General features: G+C 46.4%; 1 protein-coding gene across 1 annotated transcript in view; it reads left to right on the top strand.

The window, feature by feature from the left end:
- LOC144114206 (uncharacterized) overlaps positions 1 to 20,748 on the top strand; it is a 31,919-nt gene extending 11,171 nt beyond the window's left edge. Inside the window, exons 3-4 of the mRNA XM_077647799.1 lie at positions 8,846 to 8,902; positions 12,035 to 20,748. Coding sequence (XP_077503925.1) covers positions 8,860 to 8,902; positions 12,035 to 13,779 — 1,788 coding nt within the window. The 5' untranslated portion in view covers positions 8,846 to 8,859 and the 3' untranslated portion in view covers positions 13,780 to 20,748. The remainder of the gene's footprint in view (positions 1 to 8,845; positions 8,903 to 12,034) is intronic.
- Positions 20,749 to 22,353: the final 1,605 nt, after the last annotated feature.

Genomic DNA, 22,353 nt, shown 5'->3' with positions numbered 1-22,353 from the left:
CTTGCATGCCTTGTTTTTTAAGCTGTCCCAGAGTTTCATTGCTGAAATCGATCTGGAGTACTATAAAAAAATTGTTTTGTGAACTGCTTGCAATGGCTATACATTGCGGGGAAACAGCGTTTTTGGGCGGTTTTCTCACGGGCGTTTTTCTCACAGGTATTTTTCTCATTGTTTTCTGCCTAGATACTTTCCTTACAGAACAGGTTTCTTCATGACTGTTTGATCTGTTTGGACCTCGTCTGCTTTGTTGCACCTTTAGGGCCATGTACAGGTCAAGACATTTTTTATTTTTCAGATTTAAGAATTTTAAATTTCTAGACCATAGTGCAGGTTAGACATGTTTTCAGATTTAAGAATTTAAAATTTTAAAGTATAAAATTTATAAGATATACAGTATAAAATTTTAGAGTATAAGATTTCTTTCACGCACTGAATATTGCAATAGATATTGCATCACAAAAATTCAAAACAAAAATTTCTGCGTTGGAAAAAAAAATTAAGAATGTCTTGACCTGTAGCACACCAGTAGGAATGCAATGTACGTTGAACCAGCCTTCTGCCACATATTTTGAAATCTGCAGCCCTTTTACAAGATTCAGAGAAAGCATGTAACTTAGAAAACAATTTTCTGGAGATATAACAGTGGTATTTTGTGAGAGTGGTCGTGTGTGTGCGTGTGTGTGTGTGTGTGTGTGTGTGTGTATATATACTTCCTTCACCTTGGGGGCTTCCCCTAGACATTTGACCAACATTGTTCCCACTTCGAGTTATTGATCAGTTCGCTCTTGCCCTATCATAAATTTGCGGTCCCGGTTAGCTCAGTTGGTAGAGCGACTGCTCTGGAGAAGCGGTGATCCCGGATTCGAACCCCAAACCAGGACGAATTTTTCTTTCACTGTGAAGCTTCTGAGAAAGCTGTATGGCTTTCCTTTGCAGCTTTGCAGCCATATGGCTGCGCTTGGATGGATGCCAATGAGTAATTACTCCCTTATTTTAAACCAATCTTAGAGGGCCTTTTTCATTGATCAGTGATTGTACAACATCTCTCTCTCTCTCTCTCTCTCTCTCTCTCTCTCTCACACACACACACACACACACACACACACACACACACACACACACACACACACACACACACACGCACACGCACACGCACACGCACACGCACACGCACACGCACACGCACACGCACACGCACACGCACACGCACACGCACACGCACACGCACACACACACACACACACACACACACACACACACACACTTCATGGAAATACATCAAGAAATAAGCATCCCCCTATGCACAGGATGGGTTAAAAAGATGTTTTTCAATCACTGATCAATGGAAAAGGCCTTCTAAGATTGGTTTAAAATAAGGGAGTAATTACTCATTGGCATCCATCCAAGCGCAGCCATACGGCTGCAAAGGAAAGCTATACAGCTTTCTCAGAAGCTTCGCAGTGAAAGAAAAATTCGTCCTGGTTTGGGGTTCGAATCCGGGATCACCGCTTCTCCAGAGCAGTCGCTCTACCAACTGAGCTAACCGGGACTGCAAATTTATGGTAGGGCGAGAGCGAATTGATCAATAACTCGAAGTGGGAACAATGTTGGTCAAATGTCTAGGGGAAGCCCCCAAGGTGAAGTAAATTTGTAATAAGGGAGTAATTACTCATTGGCATCTACCCAAGCGCAGCCATATGGCTACAAAGGAAAGCTATTCAGCTTTCTCAGAAACTTCGCAGTTAAAGAAAAATTCGTCCTGGTTCGAAAATTCGACCAAGATATCCAGATCAAACAATCGCAATTACTTATTCCAAGCTGCATATGCATATTTGCCAAAGACTGCCACTCAGACAGCTTTCCGTTTGCCATGAAATCAAGTGCGAGAAGTGGCCTTTGACGACTGCTAAAATTTCAGTAATTATGAGGATGCAAAGTTAAAATAATGCATTATACCTCCTCTCCCACTAAGAACTGTTCTGGAATGAAAGCGTTTCGCATGCCGTGGCTCGCATACTTTGGATCTATGTGTTGGTTTCCTGCCATCTTGCTTGACCTGCGATTCCCTCTTTTTTTCTGCGTGCGCTATCCCGAGAAAAGCGAAATAGCTGCTGTCCTTTTCTAATATGGGCAAAACAGCCTTGAACACAACAGTAGCTCATTGCTTGATCTCCGAGAGCTGCATTACACACACCACAGAAGCTCACGTCAAGCAGAGGGGCGTTGCCCAGTCCGCGAAACTGCCCACTTTGGCACAGTTTTGCTTGTTTCGACCGTTCCTCGCCACCTTTGTTCTCCCAATTAGAGACGCCTCGTTGTGCGTCGCAGTGTTTTTTCGCTCGATTACAGCCGCCTCGTTACACATCGTACCTTTAGCACCACACTGTCAAAAGTTGGATGCTTTAAAGGTCCACTAGACCAAAGCACGTAAACTGATGACGTACGCCGGGAAAGCTAACTGTCCCGCAGCTGACCGCGCCAAGGGGAGGCTAGGGTAAAAACCTGCCAGGACACATCATAATTTGCCGAGTGGTTTATTCAGAACCTGACGATAAAGATGTTTCCCAGTAAGGCAGCCATATTATTTAGGCGCTGTTGCTGGCAAGCGGGTATTTGAAGCTCTCGTTGCTGCAATTGCTCTGTTTATTATTTTCTACATGTAGACAACACCGTTCAGAGAGAAACTCAATAGTCTGCGTAATTTTGTTATGGAACAACCCAAGGGAAGCCGTTGAGGAAACGTGACAATTTGGTTTCAGATCATGTCCTCAGCTGTCCACCCCAGAGAAATGTGGCAACCGGCCATTTGGAGGAGAAATTCGCCATTATTACTGCGTGGAATTCCCTCTCTACGATGTAGTAATAAGTCAAAAGGGATTCCAGGGAACGTTGGAAAAGCGGGTGTTAACTATGCAAAAATAGTTATATTTTGCAGGCCATCCTCCGCACTGCTGGCATACCGAACAAGCTTGGGGTCTTGTGAACAGTCCTTGCGTTCGAACAACAAGTGCAGCTGAATTCTGATGATGATCGATTTTTCTGGTGCAAGGGCATCTGTGGCCAAAGAGCACCACGGCACAAGGTTATTTCTTCTACTCAGGGTGGGACCAACAACCCATTTCCCAACATTTCACCCTAAATAAGCCGAGCTCCAGAGCAGGGGAAAGCTTGTACCCATTGTATCACCGGTGGGTACCCGTCGGCACCAGGGATCAAACCCCGCACCTCCCGCATACGAGGCGGATGCTCAAATGACTAGGCCACCGCTGCGGTACAGCTTAATTCTACAGAATTCGGCAACCCTAGTACTAATCTAAATCATGACTATGAAGGAGGACCAAACAACCGCTGTCCTTTTTCAGAGCAGCCAGCAACTGGAGAGCACAGCAATCAGCCATAACTTCTCAGTTGCCGTGTAGTCTGAGCGATTGTACCATGCATAACACACACTCAGAAGTGCCAGAATATTATTGCCACGCGAGAAACAACTATGCACTGCCTATTTCCAGTTCAATCGCATTATTTCAGCCACCAAGAAATTGCATACAAACCACGTCGCACACGCAGTACTCGACTGGCACGTGGGACCCAACATGCACCTGCGAGGGGGAAACAGGGGTGGGTTGGTACAAGGGGTGTCCCCACCCTCAAAGCGGAGGCGAGTGGACATTAAGGCACCTTACAGGTGGGCAGCAATGTGCGCCCTCTCTCAGCACCGCGTTCCTGGTCGTGTTAATTTAGAAAATAATCGAAAAGCTCTAGGCCTGTCTACCACTCTGACAACGACCGCCATCCAAAACAAAGACCCGGAAAGGGTTACGTGCAGCAGTAAGGAGACGTCGCCATGTAGAATGGTCCTGCCTTGCTCACTGCATGTAGCAGCTTATGAGCGGTCGGTGCCCACTGTTTCGGACGCTGTCGGAGTGCCCAGTGCCGAGCTGCAATACCAACAAGCTCATTGTGGCACCTGTGGCCCAATGCCACAGTGCCCCAGGCTACCCGGCTCTCGGAGCTGCGACTCCCAGAGTCTAACCAGAGCCAGCAGAGAAAATATGTACAGGAAAAACTCTGGCCACCCATGCGGCTTCCGTACTCGCACGCTTCGGGCTTGACAACTCCGTGGGCATTATTCTTCGTGATCCCTCGATGCGGACCATGTGGTTCTCACACTAATGAAGCTTTTGGGGAAAGCTTTAAAAAATATGCTGGGCATGTTGACAAGTTCAAACATGCTGCAGTGGAATCCTTGCACTCAAGAAAGCATGCTACAGGTCCTAGAGATCCAGAAATCGCACTAGGCGTAGCACTTGTCAGGTCCGGGCAAAGAACATTCTTTGAAATGAACAGACAATCTACAGTGTTCCAAGAGTTCCAGTGTTCCCACGTGGGCGCCTGATGTGGGGTTTCGATAGGGAGAAGGATACGTTTTCCCCGTTTGTTCGTGGCTGACAGTTCAAACCACCATCCCACCCTGTGGTTGTGAGCACTACCGACCGCGGCGGGCCATGCTGTGTGGAAACAAAGGAACAATTAGCTGACATTTCATGCTGCCGACCTGACCCCATGGTTGCAAGAGCTACCAGCACGCGCCGACCATGGCGGGCCATGCTCTATGGGAACAAAGGGACAACACGTACTGACATAAAAAAGTGACTCAAGATTACGGTATTATATTATGCGAAATTTTAGTGACGCTTGATTTTGCGATATATTGAGGCAGAAAACTTGGACGATGCTTAAACTATCCTTAAGAGTACAATGCGAAACACTGCCACTTTGTCGCACAAGGTCTTGAAACTATCGTACTGAATGAACGCTCCTCAGTGGTAAAGAGTGGCGCGTGCAGTCTCTATCTGGTTGCGGTGTCCTCTCCCACGTTTGCTGCTCCTTGTGAAAACGCTTTGCAGCGTGCCTGTCTCATTGCTTCAAGGAGGAACGCTGAAGCCACAAAGGACGCGTCTTCATGTGGAATGGGCCAAGAGGCGTATGGCCCACACAGTATGCGTGCTTGTTTCCATGGTAAACCGCGTGGACTCCACAAACGGCCCCCATAGACACTTGTGTATGTGCTGGTTGACAGTTCGACTGCCGATTCATAGCTGCCTCAAGTTGCCACTAGTAGTTCTGTGGTAGACCTTATGCTGATTCGAACATAATCAGCCATGAACCTCTGCGACAATTATAAGGGGTCCACAATCTTTGCGCAAACAGTCGGCTCACTTGGCAAGGCAGTGCATCGTTTTCACAAATTCTGCAATGTTTACCGCCTGTAACGGAGGGGTCACGTGGGTATCTGCCTGCTACCACATCCGCCGCAGTCACTTTTGCATAGGTGGTTGCGGTGCATGTTCTAAGCATGACGCCTATCTGTAAACACGTTTCGGAAGTCATTACGCAGTAGCCGGCACAAACTGATCGTGACCCCTCGCCTGCCCCCGTCATATTCTCCTCCTCCACTTACCACCTTAGCTTCCACTATTCTCTTCCACAGCTCCCTCCTCCTCTGCCTTTTCATTCTTGCCTTCCCTTCGTTATCGCCCTACTTTATCCTTCGCCGTGGTCTTCGCTCTGCTAGTTACACCCACGACGACGACTCGTAAGCCAGGAATGGGCGCCTAAGAGCTGCACCCTAAAAGGCATTTATTGCTACTTCAGCAATAACGCTGGCCAGCTACAAAGTACGCTAAAGATTCGAGGTCATTCACTCATTAGCAGGGTTACAAGCTAGTGTTTGCCCACGCCAGGGCAAGGAAGACATTCCAAGGCCGGACGGGACAGGCTCGAGGGATATGTTCCCACGAGGCTTCACCCCGCTGGCGGAGCACGCAACTGCACCAAAATGTCCACGTGCAGTCACTTATGCTGAAGTGAGAGATTCCTGTACCTTGTACCCCCAGCGCCCACAACAGTCATGCCGTCTGTGGCGCTAGTGCTGCTGCGACGCCGGCGCCCTCTCTTGATAGGGTAACTAGGGAGGACGTGTCATCACGGGGAAACAAACCCAAGGGGACGGGAGCAGGGAGAGTCCCCACAACTGCCACAGGAGATGTGAGAAAATTTTCAATTTATAAGCAGTAGGACACGAGCAAATCACCAAACTCTGCAATATTACGAAAATTCCCTATATTCTCTTCATGTTTTTGTTGCACAAAGTGCACATAGCTTCAAAGACTCCTAACAATGTGGCTGGTCATACTTGCTGGTAGCAACTGTGGCTGTTCCAGTTTGGATGTACAGTCCTGGCCAAAAGTAAACTGAGCACGCCATTGCCTTCTAACATTTTTTACTCGCTTCATAATTGAGACTGGCAACTGTGGTATGTGCAGGCTAGTAGTAGACGATAGTTCACTTTCTCATGAACAAATAATGTTTCCTGATGTCCTATAGGAAAGGCGAGATTGCAATTAGAACGGAATGGAGTGCTCCGTTTGCTTATGTCCGCGCCTGTACCATGGAAACCTGCACTTCATGGTATTGTTGCATTTTTAAAGCTGGCATTTGGGCTGGAATCATTTTGGTTTCTTTGCACTTTTTTCTGAACATGTTCCATGTGCTCTGAATAAAGGTGCTGTTGCAAATTTACAGCATTTGTGTTTGACGTGAAAACGCTACACTTTTCAGGCCAAAACTTTTTGCATATCTCCTGTGGTTAAAATTTGATTTGTTCACTCTCATCATTGGTGCAGTTTTTACATTGAAAGATGTAGCATTTTTTAAATATTTCGTTCCATTCATGGGAAACATCCTGTGTATGGTGAAGCTGTTGCGCAGAGATATTTCCTTTTTGTCATGATAGTTTCACTTTCGATTCTGTCATTTCTGACTTGGTGCATCAAATGAGCCAAAATTCATAATGCCACAGCAGACATACATGTGTCCTACTTAAAGGTGGCCACTGTTTACTCTGTCACAGTTCAAAATTAAGTTTGTGTTTGAAGAAAAAAACGCATGGCAATTTGGTCAAAATAGTGGAAGCAGGTAGCAGACCGCTGTGGTATCTTGCCACTTGCTCACGCGAATAATGGCAGTCATTTGGAGTGAATAGCCTCCTATACGGGTTTAAGCATTGGCATGTATCGGTATGTACCGTGGTGCACGCTTATTTTTGAAGAGGAAGGCAGTGCAATGACTGGGTGGCGCCTCCTCTGGTCTCCCGCTACCTTTGGGAATATGGGGTATTGGGCTCGGTTTTTATGGATGTACTACTTTCAGCACAGATTTTACTGTTTCTTTTTCTTCGCGTGCACAGGTGGGACATGTATAGCCATGATTAGTTACATTTCTATTCTGGGCTATCTTTTAATGGAATGTGCTGTCAGCCCATCATTTTTTGTTATCCAAAATGAGCATGAAGTGTACTGAAGAAGCACTGCAGGCTTTACATCGCAGTTCTGTGTCTGGCTGGTCAAGTTAAAAAGTTACTTTTTGCATCCTTGCTAATTAAGCTGACTAGTCAGGCACATTGATGCCTTTTGAATATCTGGCAGATATTCACCTACCTTATTTTTGGGCATTTTTGGACTTTGAACTGAAGGAAAGGAAGAAAGGAAAAAAACTTTATTCAGCAACACTACTGGCTCAGGCTAGTCCTGTGGTGGAGGGCTGCAGTGTAATTTCTACTACACGTAGGGTTATTTAGTGTGCACTGAGATGCAAGTACATAGGTGTGATTAAGATGTGGTAACGATGGCTAGGTGTTGGTACCTGCAAGCGTACTGCAGTGGGTTGGTAATTAACTAACTGCCAATATAAGAAAGTCTGGTAATGATCATGCTCCAAATATCTGCTGTTAAAGTTCTTATTGTGCACGTGCCATTATTCCAGCCTGCTGCAAGGTCCTTTCCCAGTTTTATGGACAAGCGGCCTCATGAGATCGATTTCCTGCACATTTCTTTAAACTGCTACGTAGATAAGTTGCTGTCAGCTTGGGTGCATCGTTATACACGGGGTGGAGCACCGACATTAGCATCCGATTCTGCCAAGTCACATTTACTTTGAGGCGATGTGACCTTTACTGGTGTAGCTATGGCATTTAGCTGCTGAGCTCAAGGACAGGGGATGGAATCCTGGCCATTCCAGCCACATTTCTATGAAGGCAAAATACAAAAATGGCTATGTGCTATGTGATGTCAGTGCACATTGAAAAACCCCATGTGGTTGAAATTAATCTAGAGCCTTCCACTACGATGTCTGTCGCAGCCCATGTGCTGCTTTGGGATGTTAAATCTCCTTCAGCATATATCGTTTGTTCATCAACTTGAGGATTGAATACTTTGTTGATGACAGATTTTCATGTGCTTCACTTTGCATGTTCAGCGTGTTTTGCGGGGCAGTAATCATGGCTGAAGTGCTGCTGAATGCAAATTAAAATGCTGAAGAGGTGTTACATGACTGTTTCTCTATTTAAAACTAATATTTGTTGTGCAAATATACGAATTAGTCATAAAGTTTGAGTTGTTTGGTTTCCACCAATATGAGCCAACCTCATTTTCCAAAATGACACTTTGCCAGCTAACGTGTTTAATGAAAGTAACAACTTAGGTGAAGTGGGAAGAGGGAAGTGCTGTGGCTTGCACCACATTTATTTTGACATGGCACAAGATGTGATTTCTGAGAGAAATCACTTGAAGAAACCTTCTTTTATACTTTTTATTTTGATTATACACATTTTGATTGTCATTTCTTGTACCATTTATTAAAAGCAGGCCTAACTTTCACCAAACACTGCATATATTTGTGGTTTACAGAAGATGTTTATTATGTGGGATCACTTAATTTTGTCACAGTGTGAAATGTGCTGTGCTTAGAGATGAGAATGAAAGATCACCTTCTTGCTGAATTGCAGGTTTTGCTATCAGGATGGCTGAAGACCCCTTTCTTACCTCTCATGGAGCTAGCTCCGGTAAGTAGCATGGCTTCTGTTCCTTTCAGGTTATGGGTAGTGTAGAGGATCCGATTCCAGCGCCTCCGTGATCCTCTCCTCACCGCAGCCACCGGATGTTTGTTTGTAGCGCCGGGCTCCTCGGTGCGGCAGGCACGCGCAAACAAATACCTGGCAGGAGGGTTCGTGCCCGATTAATGATACATTGTGATCAGAATAGGAACTGTTAGGGTAGCATGTGTAAAACATAGTGTAGATGAGGGAAGCATAGCGATTAACTAAATACGCAGCATCGTGCTGTTAAGGAGGTATGGTAGGGTAAGCCCACCAAAAAAACAAATTTGTAATTTTTGGCAAAGAAAAATCGACTGCAATATGAGGAACAAACCTGCGGAAGCGCGGCCTCGAGCGCCCACTCAAAGCGGTGTAAATGTTGTGCGGAAGTGTGCCGCGCGACCTGGCGTTTAAAAATGGCGAGTGGTGTTCGGAGGCCGGTTTGTTTATTGTGTTCTTTCGCGGTTTTCTTAATTAAGGCGCAGTTCTTTTTTTTTTTGCTTGTGTGTGTGTGGAAACTAAATGATGTGTATTAAAAGATAATATATTGTTGGAAATGATTACTTTTATAGCAGATGTGCCGCTAGTGGTGCTCTTGTAGCGTGTTTCTACTTTGTTATTGTTTCCAACATTGCGGTCGTGGTCGCTCATGTTTCAAGTTTCAAATGCATTACTTGCCCAGAAGATGGCACGATCATGCAGCAAATGTAGCATAAAGAGAACATTTAAAGGTAATCGGTTCACTAGCAAGAAGGGCAGTGAGAAACCGACACGATGAAGCGCAAACCTTACGAAACTTGGTGAGAGGATCGTTGGTGAATCCTTCGATGTAGACGGCTCAAGTACGACTGGCTATCGTCTAATCAACATCGCTATTCTCCGCAGCTTCTTGCAAGATCTTGCTGTGAGTAAATGGTGAAACAAGGGAGAAATTTTGGAAGAAGCTATTGACAGGCGAGACGGTTTCGCATCCTTCATAAATGTCACCTGCACCGAGAGTGATGCTCTAAATGCGCTCGAGACATCCAAATCTACTGCTGGCAATGTCTTTGAAGTAAATCAAAGGTTCGTTTATGCACTTCGGTCCTGCGGAAAAGGAGTGGCATCAGGTCGCATCATATGTGCATTATGTGTATTTTGCAATATTGCCCTCGACAGAATGGACAAAGAGCGTGTTGACAGGAGAGAATTCTGTGTTGACAGCAAGGAAGACAATGGATAAAAAGGAACACTAAGAAGGGTTTTGGAGACACCTGCAAGAAAACCAGCAGTATGCGAACATAACACTTCATTTTTCTCGAATTGCGTTTTTTATGAATTGCTCAAATTCAATGTACCTTTTCTCAGAAAGTATTCATCCGGTTCCAGTGAAACCTTGCACACATGTGTCACAACCAGTTGTAAGTATTGTGAACTAAAAAATGACTGATGATTTAAACGATAACACTGGCAAAAAGTTACACTGAAAGACAGTGCCTTGTGGCTCTGTGCATGCAAGATATTTTTTTGGACACAAACTTCGAAGAGACTATGATATCTCTTTAGTTCAGATGTAACTTGGGGGTATTTAGAATAACACTGCCTAATATCATCAGATTCCTCTCTGGCTGGAGAGAAAAGGTATATTGAATAATGAAACACCTGAAATTTTGGGAGTGGGCCATTGGAAAGGTATACCATCTAGACATAGACAAAGTGTCTCATGTTATACCCAGGGGAATCTTTTGGTGAGCACATGAAATTTGATGCAAATATCTGCACTCATTTCTAAAATATTGCGTTAAAACTAATATGTGCCATTTACCCTACCATACCTCCTTAAACATTTAGCCGAGCGTTGCTGCATGCGTTTGCTGTGTACTGTTACCGCCAGCCACCAACAACGCATGCACAGGTGGCTCCAAGCGGTAGATGCGCCCGCACTTGGCCCGTGGGTGCTATCTGGGCATGCCGTTCTGGCGGTAGCGGTAGTAAAAGGTCGTTATTTTTTACTCTTAGCTGTTGAATTATCCGAAAGTTCGAATTGTCGAAAGACATCCGAAAAAACTGCTAAAAATTATTTGCATCACAGTAAATGTATTTGGTGAAAAATTGGTCTATAGTCGCCTGATTTTGGAGTGAGTTTTCCTGTATGTTTTTTGGAGTGTTTTTCAGTGAGTGTTTTTGAGTTTCAACGCCTTCTTGCGTGCACACTGTCGGGATTGTAGAAGCAAAACTGCTGCTAAATGGTTTGGCATCCAGCACATCCTTCACGGTGTGACGCGGTAGTGATGGAGCCCCCTTATAAGTGGAAGCATCGCGTATGAGTACGTTTCACTGTACAATTTCGGCTTTCTGGAAGAACCACATCAACAGATACGAAGGAGACGCGCATTACTACGATGCGCTAACCAGCGTCTAAAACCGCGTCATTCGTCGGTTGGCTAGCTGATGCGTGGCTGATAGCTGCCATCGCTGTCATCGCCGTGTGCAGGCACGAAGCTCAGAAAGCGAAATCAAAACTATACCGTTGGACACGGATGCCATCCGATCGTCGTCAGGCCTGTTGTTGTGCAGACTGAACTGCACTGCGCAGCTAGGATGGGCTATTTGGATGTTCATTTGGCGTGCCGGTCATTCCTCGATTGACGGCCTCCATTCGGAGCGAATGTTCGACGGCATAGAACGTAGACGCCATGAACTTTGGCCAGGAGCACTCCGGTGGTCCGAATTAACGGGGGTGGTAAGGCTGTGCTAAAACTCTTATAATGTATTCAGGCTGCTCGAGTGGGCAATAATGCGCACCTTCATCCGTGTGCTCCCCTTGCTGAATGTTCTCATGTGTTATCCTGCATTGACAGCGCAAAGAACTGCTGTCCATGGCTATGTGGTCTGCCCCATTCAGCTGATGTTAAACCTTCCTGTTGTCCTCACTGAAGGTGTGCTGTTTGTGCCTAATGGAAGCTTGGAGGAGCTTCTGGAGTGTAAGGATAGTGTAGAGTTGCCCTTTGATGTCTCAAGCAATGCTTATTGAGCCTTGGCTGCATTGCCGCACCTTTTTTGTGTGTGAGAAGTGTGAACCATTATCTACTTCTTATTGCTCACTTTCCTTTTCTTCAGGGCATCACCTGGAATATACCAGAGGCTGTAGAGTCATTGAAAATGCAGACCATAGCATGGAACTGGTTGAAGCTTGCCCAAAGGTCAACCTGACGTGCCTATTCCAGTGTGCTTACCAAGTGCTGAAAGCCAACAGTCCTGCAAGTGACCTTCCTGTGGTTGTGGGTCTCAACAAGCAAGACGAGAATATTGTTGCATTCTGTCAGGAAAATGCATACAACATTGTGTCAGAAATTGGAGCAGCCATTGATAAATGCTTACTGCAGGCACTGGGAAAAGACGTCAGCGCAGCTGGTTTGTATGGACTGGCTTTTGTTCGTTGTGGGGAGCTTGAAGATGCAGCGTTTATAACATTTGTGAAGAGTAACCAGTTAGTTATCAGGTATCTCGTGTCTTTCAAACAAGGTATGGCTTCTAGCTTTGCTGATGTGCTGAACGCCAAGTTGCAGAAGTTGGGCGTTGCTGATTCCTGCCGACTCGTAGCGGCAACTGTTGATAGAGACTGTTTTCATGTAGAGGAGATTGAGGCGTTATTGAATGCAAAAAAAGATCGATCTAATGCTCTTCTTGAATTTCACTGTGTCATTTACAAGCTGGAGTCTGTGCTGGGCCACGCACTACAGAAGTCGATGCTAGACGATCCCCAGGTAGCCATCATAGCTAATCTGTGCAACATGCTGAAGAACTTGGCTCTGGCTGATGACCTCAACCTTGGAGACGCTATGTTTCAGGGACCAGAATCGTCGACGAGTACGTTTTTTAACTACAAAACCCTTGTTACCTTGCACAACCACTGGCTGGACATTGTGACTAAACTGAACAAAGTTTTGGTGGACTCGCTTGTGGAAGATGACCGCCAGGTGATCTCATTCATTCTGGCCACCCTCAAGTCTACAACGTTTATCGTGAACCTGGCGTTTTACATCGAGCTGTTTCGAAGCCTGCATGAGTGGACGAGCCGAGTTGTGGCGTTAGGCATCCCTGCTTACCAAGTGCTCAACGAGTTGCAGGGAGCCTCGAGCACGCTGCGTCACCACACTGCCACGGGTGGCGTCCGTGTAGAAGAGCTGCTTGAGGAGCTGCGCCAGAGCTGCGGCCGCTATCGCGGAGTCGACATCAGCTGCGACCTGGACGAAGCACTGTTCACGGCCACCATGAACAAGGTGTGTAGCCTTATGGCTGAGATCCTGGATGACATCGTGCGCCAGACCAGCCCGTCCATCAGGAAGTTCAGCATACTAGACCCCAAGGTGTGGCCGGTAGACACCTGTCAGTTGGATGACTTTGGATTTGACTCAATTAAGGCATTGGCGCGAGAGTATCGCTACTCGCTCCTAGATAACGTTGACGTGTTCCAAGAATGGGGTTCATACAAAAGGACGGTGCAGAACTCGTTTGTGACACAACTGAGGGACAACTTCGACGCGTTGGCCGTCAGGATGGTCTCCTCTTTCAAAAGCCTGTATCCCGGCATCGTGACGCTTTTAAGCGCAGTTACACTGCTGTGCCCAGCGTCCAAGGCTCTCCAAAAAAACACCCAACTGCTTTTGGAAGGAGAGCAGAGCGAGGAGGTGCGAAACATCCAGATCAACGGTCCCCCCGTGGGATCGTGGTCGGCGGCTTCAGCGCTCTCTTTTTTGCTGCATGAGCGGTGTGTTGAACAGACTACGCAGTTTTCTGATAAGACATGTGATCTCATGCTGCCCATGGACATAGTGAGAAGCATGTTTGTGACCACCGCGTAATTGAACGGCCCAGGAGCGGCTGTATGGTAGCGAGGCACAGGGGTGACGCTGTATGCAATTTGCTGAGAAATTGGGTGGCTCACGGTGGTTTACTCTTAAAATCTGCCTCCTTGCTGTGAACGTACAAGTGGTTTTATGTTTTATTGAATGACTTATTGAATTTTACAGGCTTTATAAGCCTGTTATATGTGTACAATAGGTAATTAGCAATCGCAGTCTCGAAAGGAAAAAATACGACAGTATCGGCCTCTGCGCAGGGTGCGCAGAAACGGCCATAAAATGAGTTTGTGATGTTCCAAAACAGATTGCAATGTATGCATCCACCACCGTAATGGAACTCAATGAAATTTCATCAAGTTTATTTACTGTACCTTTTTTGCTGTTTATTTGCGGTAAGTGTATTGGATCGCAGTATCAAAACTGTTGTAATTCTGTGCAGCCCTTTTCCTATGCTCACGCATGATTCTTTAGTATAAGCGAAGAAAAAAAGTGCTGCCGGATTCACTGCACTGATTGTCGTTGAAATGCGATAGGCATCTTTACTCTCATCAAGGGGATGTTGCCCACATCAGGTCTTCCATTGCCAATGAACCCTAGAAAAACATAATCGTTAATTGCTGTTGGCTGCATATGTTGTTCTATACTGATTATTTGATCGGAATGGAACCGAAGCATTTCTCTGTAATGTTGTACTTTCTCTGGGACTGGTGTCGGAACCTGATTGCACGTCTTCGTCGATGTCCATAAAGTTGTCCATAAAAGTGTCCATGCTTAATGTCTTTCTATGGCCATGGCTTGTTCCATGAACGTATCATCGGCAGTTTCTTCGGAAAGTGGCACAAAACATTATATGCAGAATACTCAAGAAGCCGTTTTGTTTCAAGTGAAATTTTTTATAGAAACGTGCAGAACTTACCCGACGACGCAGTGGAGAGGCCTGTGTTGTACTGGAGTAACTAACACTCTTGCGCATAACTAGCTTGTGTGTGCGGCCCTTGCAAAGGTGCAGTCAATCACAGTACGCGCGGCAGATATTGCTCCTCACCCCAGCCTCGGTCACTGTGGGGTGGGTGCCAGGTTATGCAGTAATTTGTGGCAATAGGCTGGTTTGGTTCGGTTTCCTGACTACAGCACAGGTACACGTCTTCATCGCTATTTGCCCTGATTCCTCCTGTGTCATCTGCCCCGCTCCATATGCAAACGTAGAGCGCGTCCTGTCTCGCAGCTGTATACCCTAGTTACCTAATAACTCCCTACTGGCGGGTGTGATTGGCGTCAGCGCCCTTCGCCTATTAGTCATTGCCTTTCTGGCTGAAGACTACCTATAGGTCTTAGTATGATTGAAAATAAAGTTGTTTTTTTCTCAGTCTCTCTGCCTCGTCGCGGACCGATTCCACTACCTTCTTTCGCAGACTGCGCGTTCTAGCTGTTTCTGCTGGCCCAGTGATGCCTGTGGTCTTCACTGCAATGTTCAGATATTTGACAACATTCGGACGAATTCCGAGTCTCTGCCAGTGCTTTCTCCCTACATGTTTTGAGGGTCCTATATTTGGCGCACGTACTAACTCTAGTGGCAAAAAATAAGCAGCAAATCTCGTCTTGTGATTAGCTTTTTGTTTAGGCAAAAGGTTTAACAACAGAATATTTCCTTGTCTCGGCGTTATAGTCTGGCGGTTATGAATATGGGCAGAGCTTCACAACAGACCTAAGTTGTATCCGACCATAGAACGTGTCGAGAGGTTTCTTTTCGACGTATGTATGCAGTAAACTTTAAATGCAAAAGCATTACTAGTCCCATGACAAGAAAAGCCGGCGGCGTGTGTTAGTGTACTCGCAGATGGTACAGAAAATCCCAGCGATGTCAAGAAAAATAGGGTGACATCATGCGGTTGTAGGACGCACACAACAAGCCGAGCGCCGCCATTTCAGGCAATCGTATACATGTCGTTCCTCTATATATACTCTCCACCAGCCAACCTCAATGTGGCGCCAGTTTTCCCGACTACATTCATACCAAAATTGTGATGCAACCGTTTACGAAAGTACAACGTTCCCGGTGGTGTCATAAGATTTCTCGCTGCATATAGCTTACACATGCTTGTCAAGTTGGTGGCTAGCTTGCGACAGGGATTCGAACCGAGGACATATGCACCTTCAATTGTATGCCTTCCCAGACTTTTTACCTCTTCCCTTAAGGGGCAGTTGAGGTGTCCACCAAGATGTGAGACATTTACTGCGGCATTTCCTTTCCTCAAAAACCAGTTTTCACATCAAAATTTTGATGGTTGTGGTTACAACTTTATTGCCACAAAATGGAAGGGATTAGTTGGGGCTGGGGCGAGACCAGGGTGGCTTCCAGCAGGGGGCAACCTCTTGAGCTCATGTAATGAGGGCCAGCATGACGTTAGTGAAATTGGGCGGAGGTTCCCAATCTCAAGTCTTTTTCCCGGTTTAGGACTGAGAATGATTTTAGCGTGCTTCCATTCATCGGGGATGCTGCCTTCTATCCAGTATCTGTTGAAGAGGTTCGTAAGGGCCTCTACCGATTTGTCCTCTAAGTTGCGCAACATCTTATTGGTGATGCAATTGTCCCCGGCTGCCGAGGTTGTGTCAGTTTGATTAAGAGCAGCTCTGTCCTCCGTTACGATAAAGGCCCTATTCATGTGAGCATTATCCGACCCTGAATACCCATCTGGCATAGGTATTTCCTGCGAAGTGTTTACGTACTGATTTTTCAATGTGGTCATGAGCTCTTCGCCGCTGCCCTGGAAAGCTTGCGCAATCCCCTGTAGGGTCTTGTGAGATTTGGTCCTAGTTTTCGCAAGACCGAGTAAATGCGTGAATAGCAACTATGTGTTCTTATTGCCCAGTTGCCCATTAAGGCGGTCGCATGTCTGATGCCACTGCTCTCGGCTAAGCTCCCACATGTATGCCTCGATGTCCTTTTCAAGCCGGGTTAATTGAATTTTTAAGTGCCGATTATGCTTATTTTTACGCCATCGTACGTGTATAGTTCATTGTGCTTCCATCATGTGTACTAGCTTAGCGTCTAGACTGGGACCGCTTTCCTCCTGCGTCACAGTTTTCGAGGTGTTGGCGGCGTCTTGAAGCAGACTCTCCATCCACTGTCGTAAATCTATGCCCTCGGTCGGCCTTTGCGAGCAGACATATCTGAAGGCGTCCCAATTCGTGTGCTTCACTTCCCGGCGACGCATTCTGCAATGTGTGGCTTGGAAAGTGGTACACAGCACATAGTGATCGCTTCCGATGTTGAGATTCTCCCATCTCACAGTGGGGATACTTCTTGCAAAGGTAAGGCCGGGGCACGCATCCCTGGTTACACTGTTACCAGTGCGCATAGGTTTGTCAGGGTCGATAAGTAAGGTGTGGCCTAGTGCCCGAGCTGTCCCAGAGTGTAGTTCCCTTTCTACTGTTAGTTGAGTAGCTCCATTCTGCATGGGGCGCGTTCAAGTCTCCGACAGTCAGCAACATTCCATCTTGCGCGGCTGCATGCGCCTTGCGGAGGAGGGTAGCTATTTTCGTGCTGTTGTCTTTAGGTGGACTATATACACTGAGAATGTAGAGGGGAGATTGTGCGTGCGTGTTTGGTAAGATTTCTATAAAGGTGTGAGAGACCGACATTTCCAGATCTAGTTGATTTACTGTGAGATTGCGGTGTACAAGTGTAGCTGTGATCAGGCGGATCTCGGCCGTCTTTTTCTCATTTTATGCTGCATATCCCGTGAGCTTTACTTCTGCATTCGTCTTTTGAAGGGCTATGATTGCCGGTCTGTTTGTTTGGGCCAAAATTGCATATTCCAGAGCCTTACACTTGGCTCTGAATCCCCTGCAGTTCCATTGCCATACTATAACAGGGAGTTTCCGCTCGCGCGGGTGGCACTACTTTAGGTTTGAGAATACTGCTGGCGAACGCATGCGCCGATGCGCCATCAGGTGTGTGGGAGAGTGCAGTGTAGGTGCGAGGAAAAGAGCCTGCATTTAGCGTTGCCGATGTCATGGTCAGGTTGCTAGGGGCTGCTAATGTGTAAACCCTACTGGTTAGCATGTGGAGCTTAGATAGCACCGTTTCAAAAGTACGACATTGGACATCGCCTCGGTTACTTTTTTAAGCTGTGGTATTAGTTTCTGGATAGTCTCCTCCACCTTGGCAAGTCGTTCGTCTATTTTTGCAAACCTCTGTTCGTAATTGTCTAGCTCATCTGGATCTGGCCGAGGTACAAGAGATGTCTTTTGTTGCGGAAGGTTTGATCCACTTGCATGTATTCATTGCGAGTGACTTCGACACGAGCGCAAGCCTTAGTCGATTCAGTATTATTTTTGGATTGCGCATTTGCAGTTTCTAAGTGTTTGATGTTAACGTTGGACTGCGCTTACTTTTGTTGAAGCTGTTTGACTAACTCTGCCAGCTCCCTTACCTGTGCGTCGGGCGCTCGTTGGCATTGCTTGTCGTCAGTAAGTGGCGTTTACCATGCCAAATGTTCGGCAGGTCTATCTTCTGCTCTGGAATTGGAGTTGGTCCGAGAGCTTTTCCGAGATGACGATGTGCTCCTACCTGCGCTCCCACGGTGTCCACTTTGAGCCGGAAAAGAGTCCTCCTTTGGTGCCCTGTTCGGTCGACTTCTGACCCGTGATCGAGAGAGACGTTGGCTCGCCGAGGGCCCTGGCTCCGAGACACTTGTGTCCGGGCTTGAGCTTGACTGAGACTGATGGGACTAGGTGACACAGCGATTTTGTACAAAACGGTGCTTGGAGCTCCTGCTGTTTGTCGGATGTGGGCCCTCGCACACGATGCATACCGCTTGGCACGTGGGTTCCAGTCCTTGTGGTGGCGCATCTTCGATGCCGCACCTGTGCCAGGTTGGGTGCCTTGGCTGCGGACAGGCATCCGCTCGATGTCTCGTTATGCGGCAATTAAAACACGTGCCTCCAGTCTGCTTCTAAATGGGAAGACCTCGAATGTGAAGTTCAGATATCCGACGTACTGGGGGAGTGTGGTGTTGGCAAAAGTGATCATGAAGTGGCGAATCTGGCCCAAACGCCGCGATGGGAAGGTCAGGGTTACGAGTTTTCAGCTCGTTAAAGATGTCCAAGTTCGTTTTTTAGCTGTATGCTAGGTAGATCACAACTCTGATGGAATTGTTGGTGCCGGGGCGTAGGCAGTGACCTTGATCCATCAGTCTTCAATCTTGAGAGTTCCTGTATTTTAGTGTAGGCTGCGGCCCTCGCTGGTTCAAGGGTGCTCATCGTGACTGTGTTGTTGAACGGGTGTACCCACCTGGTCAGTAGCGAGGGCGGCCTTTGGGTCGAATTGGGCGGCTGCACAGATGATCTCCACCAGCCTTCCTGGACCGATGTCACATAGGCTGAGTTGGCCTTGTGCTCTGAGAACGACTTTAATGTCTTTGGCCGGTAGGCAGGGGAGAGGCCTCTTCCTTTCTTTCGGTGGCGGTCTGCCACGTGGCAGCTGTTGCATCCCGGTGTCGTTCTCAGCCGGCGGCGCTGTTTTACGTTGCTCCGCTGAATTCGATTGACGACAGTACTTCTTTTGCATAGCTAGCGCTGTCCACGTTCCGTCAGTCAGTTTTTCATCGGTGATGTCGAGACCCTCCTCGACGTAAGGCATGATCGGAGCGTGCCCCAGGCACCGCCGAATTGGCGCCGTCTCTGTCGTAGTCGACACGCAGCTGTTACGCTTAGCTGCCCGTGTCGATGTGGCCGGCCGAAAAACGGTGGAAACATGGAGAAACTGGCTCGCCTGGTCCTCCCCGCTCTCAACACCAGGTCCGGGGTAGTGTCCGAGAGTCCACGGCGAGAAATTGCGACTGTTGGTGATGTCCGCCATGAAAATCTGGCGACAATTGCTGAGCTCATGTGAGTCACGTCTGACCTGCTTTCGGGTGGAACATGGTCCTCAAAATTTTGATCCAATCGTTTGACTTATTGCAGCGTTCTGGATGGTGCCGCGCGTGTGTGAGTGCTGTGTATGTGGATGGGTGTCAATGCACCCAGGAACAGTAATGCTTTTGCATTCCCACACTTAAGCAGTCTTAAGTGTCTGCCGAATTTTGTATAATTAATTTGCCTGCAATGAATTAAGAATGGCTAAAGGCAACTATCGGCATCTTTTGCGGTGGCATGGTGAAACTTGCAGTGAAATCGGCCCACTGACGCCTTCTCTGAGGATCGGGCCGGTACCGTGTGCGGTTGTATTCCCTAGAAATGATGAAGGCTGCTACAATATGTGAATGTGGTATTTGAACTAAGTTCACGTTACAGTTGCTGTTCCTATCTGAATTAAATGAGGCATTCTTTTGGCTGAGATTCTCTCTGATGTGTGTGTGCTGCTCCCCTTATTTATTTGTTTAAATAAAATTCCTTCAATGGGTCTGTCATTCTCCTTGCTCCATCTTATTGAAATGCGGGTTTACAGGTGCTTCTGACTTGGCCAGCACTTTTCTGCCCGGCATCCGACAGTGAGGAAAGGCGGATGGAACACGTAACTGGAGGTCTGTTGAAGGATGGTGGGGAGATTGTGCTAGAAAAACTTGCCACCCTGCGTACGAAGTGCTTCACGATCTTGAGCGTACTGGAATCTTGGAAGAATGCGAACGTTATCTTAACCCATAAGAAAGAGAATATCAACACTAAAAAAAATGAAACAAAAAATTTCTGGCAGCAGTCCTGCCAGAAAATGGCTGTACAGTTCTGTTCTTAAGTTCTTCGGTTATTTTACAATGATACCTTTTTTATTATTTACTGAAAATCCCTGTCAAATTTCTGTGAAGTTCCATTTTCTGTTCTGAAATTCTGTGATTTGCAAATTTTTCTTATTACTGAAACATTGTAAAATGTCTGTGAAGTTCACTTTTCTGTTTTCAGTTATTCTGTTATTTTAGTGTTTTTTTTTCTATCGTGTGCAGAAAGTCTGTGAATATAAATTGAGTTCAATTGTTTGTTTTTGGCTGCCCTGTTAATTTACACAGTTTTCTTTTTCATTTGCAGAAGATGTATTTGAAATTAATGCAGAGTTATCTTTCTTAGTTGTTCATTTCAGTTTTTTTTTGCAGAAAATACGGTTTCTGTGCAAGCATTTGAAGAAAGTGCACAATAAATTGCAAATACGATCTTTACGTCGTTTACACCAATGAAAGCGTGAGGTTCCACTGCTCAAGGGAAGTTGCCTGTAGATAATTTAACAATATCTAAATATGACACGTTTGCACAACATGCTGACTTTCATCGGTATAGCATTTCCTGAGAACCAAAAGCCAAACAGCTTGATAGGAAAGAACACTTTATTAAAATGAAAGTGAGAACATGCGACCATGAGATTTAAGCAGTATCCCAGCTCCAAACTACTTGTGAGCGCATTTATCAGTGCAATAATAAAACACTTATTACATTAGAAAAGAAATCTGCTGTCCTAGAAAGAGCAACACAAGCCCGAAGTTTCTGGCAAGTCATCGATGCTTCTATTCGCTGTCGTAGCCGAACCTTATATTATCTGATTTCATCGCCTGACGCGAATGGTGTAGAACTTTGTGGAAGGCACGCGGGTCCCAACGATTAGTCTGGAACATTCGACGACTGCTATATAACAGCCGACGCGCTTGACCCGCGGATCAGATTTTCGACGATCGCCGACCGTGTTGGCCGCTACCGTTGTGCTGTAAGTGTAGCCTCTTTTGTGGGCACAGGTTCGCCCAATAAAAGTTAGTTTTGTCTTTCACAGTATTGCTACAGTGTTCTTCAACGTCACCACCACGTTGCAGTATAGTTAAATAATGTGGGCGAGTCAATTGAACAAGCTTTGCTTTGATACTTCGAACTATACAAGTTTCTTTTTACTTGTTTTTTCAGATATTACAATCCAAGTTTTGCTCGAGAGAGAACAATTAACTGCGTGAAAAAAGAATAGTTTTCCTCATGCAGTGATTCTTTGATCGCTAGACGGCGGATGTTATACAAGAACAAAAAATGACAGAAAATAGAAACTGAAAAATTAAGGCAGAATGAGGACAGGGAAAGGTTTTCGCTTTTGCGCTCTTCAGCATACTTATGTGCAACCATTGTAATCTTTATTAAACGGATTACTCTCAGGACGACTGTCTCTGGACTAGTCTCCGCGAGGACGGCTACAGCGAAGTCTAGAGCCTTCGGAGGAGTGCACGGCGCCATGGCTACTGACGGGGACGCCCCTCGCGTGAAACACGCAGAAACGGAGGGATCCGGCAGGGATTCTAGCAACAATTCAACTCGGTAGTGCCACCGTAGGCGGTGTCTGGCGACAAAGAGAAATTTTACTAAACCGATTGATCCACGGGCCTTTGCCCCTCTGTAACAAAACGATACAAGAGCGACTATAGTGTCGCCATCCTGAAGCTGGAGTGATAACTTAAGTCGAGGCAGATACTCGCCTCATACCTTCATGCAGTACTTCTGAACGGTCCTGCAAGCACTGGTTTTTCTTATGGGTTTTCATCTAGAACTGCACAATATCAGTGAGATGTCAGCGCACCCCGCACAGCCTTCAATCATTGCGTCTCTTCCGAA

This window comes from Amblyomma americanum, chromosome 1 (assembly GCF_052857255.1).
Source record: "Amblyomma americanum isolate KBUSLIRL-KWMA chromosome 1, ASM5285725v1, whole genome shotgun sequence".
Taxonomy (NCBI): domain Eukaryota; kingdom Metazoa; phylum Arthropoda; class Arachnida; order Ixodida; family Ixodidae; genus Amblyomma; species Amblyomma americanum.
This window is presented reverse-complemented; position numbering and strand designations above follow the sequence as displayed.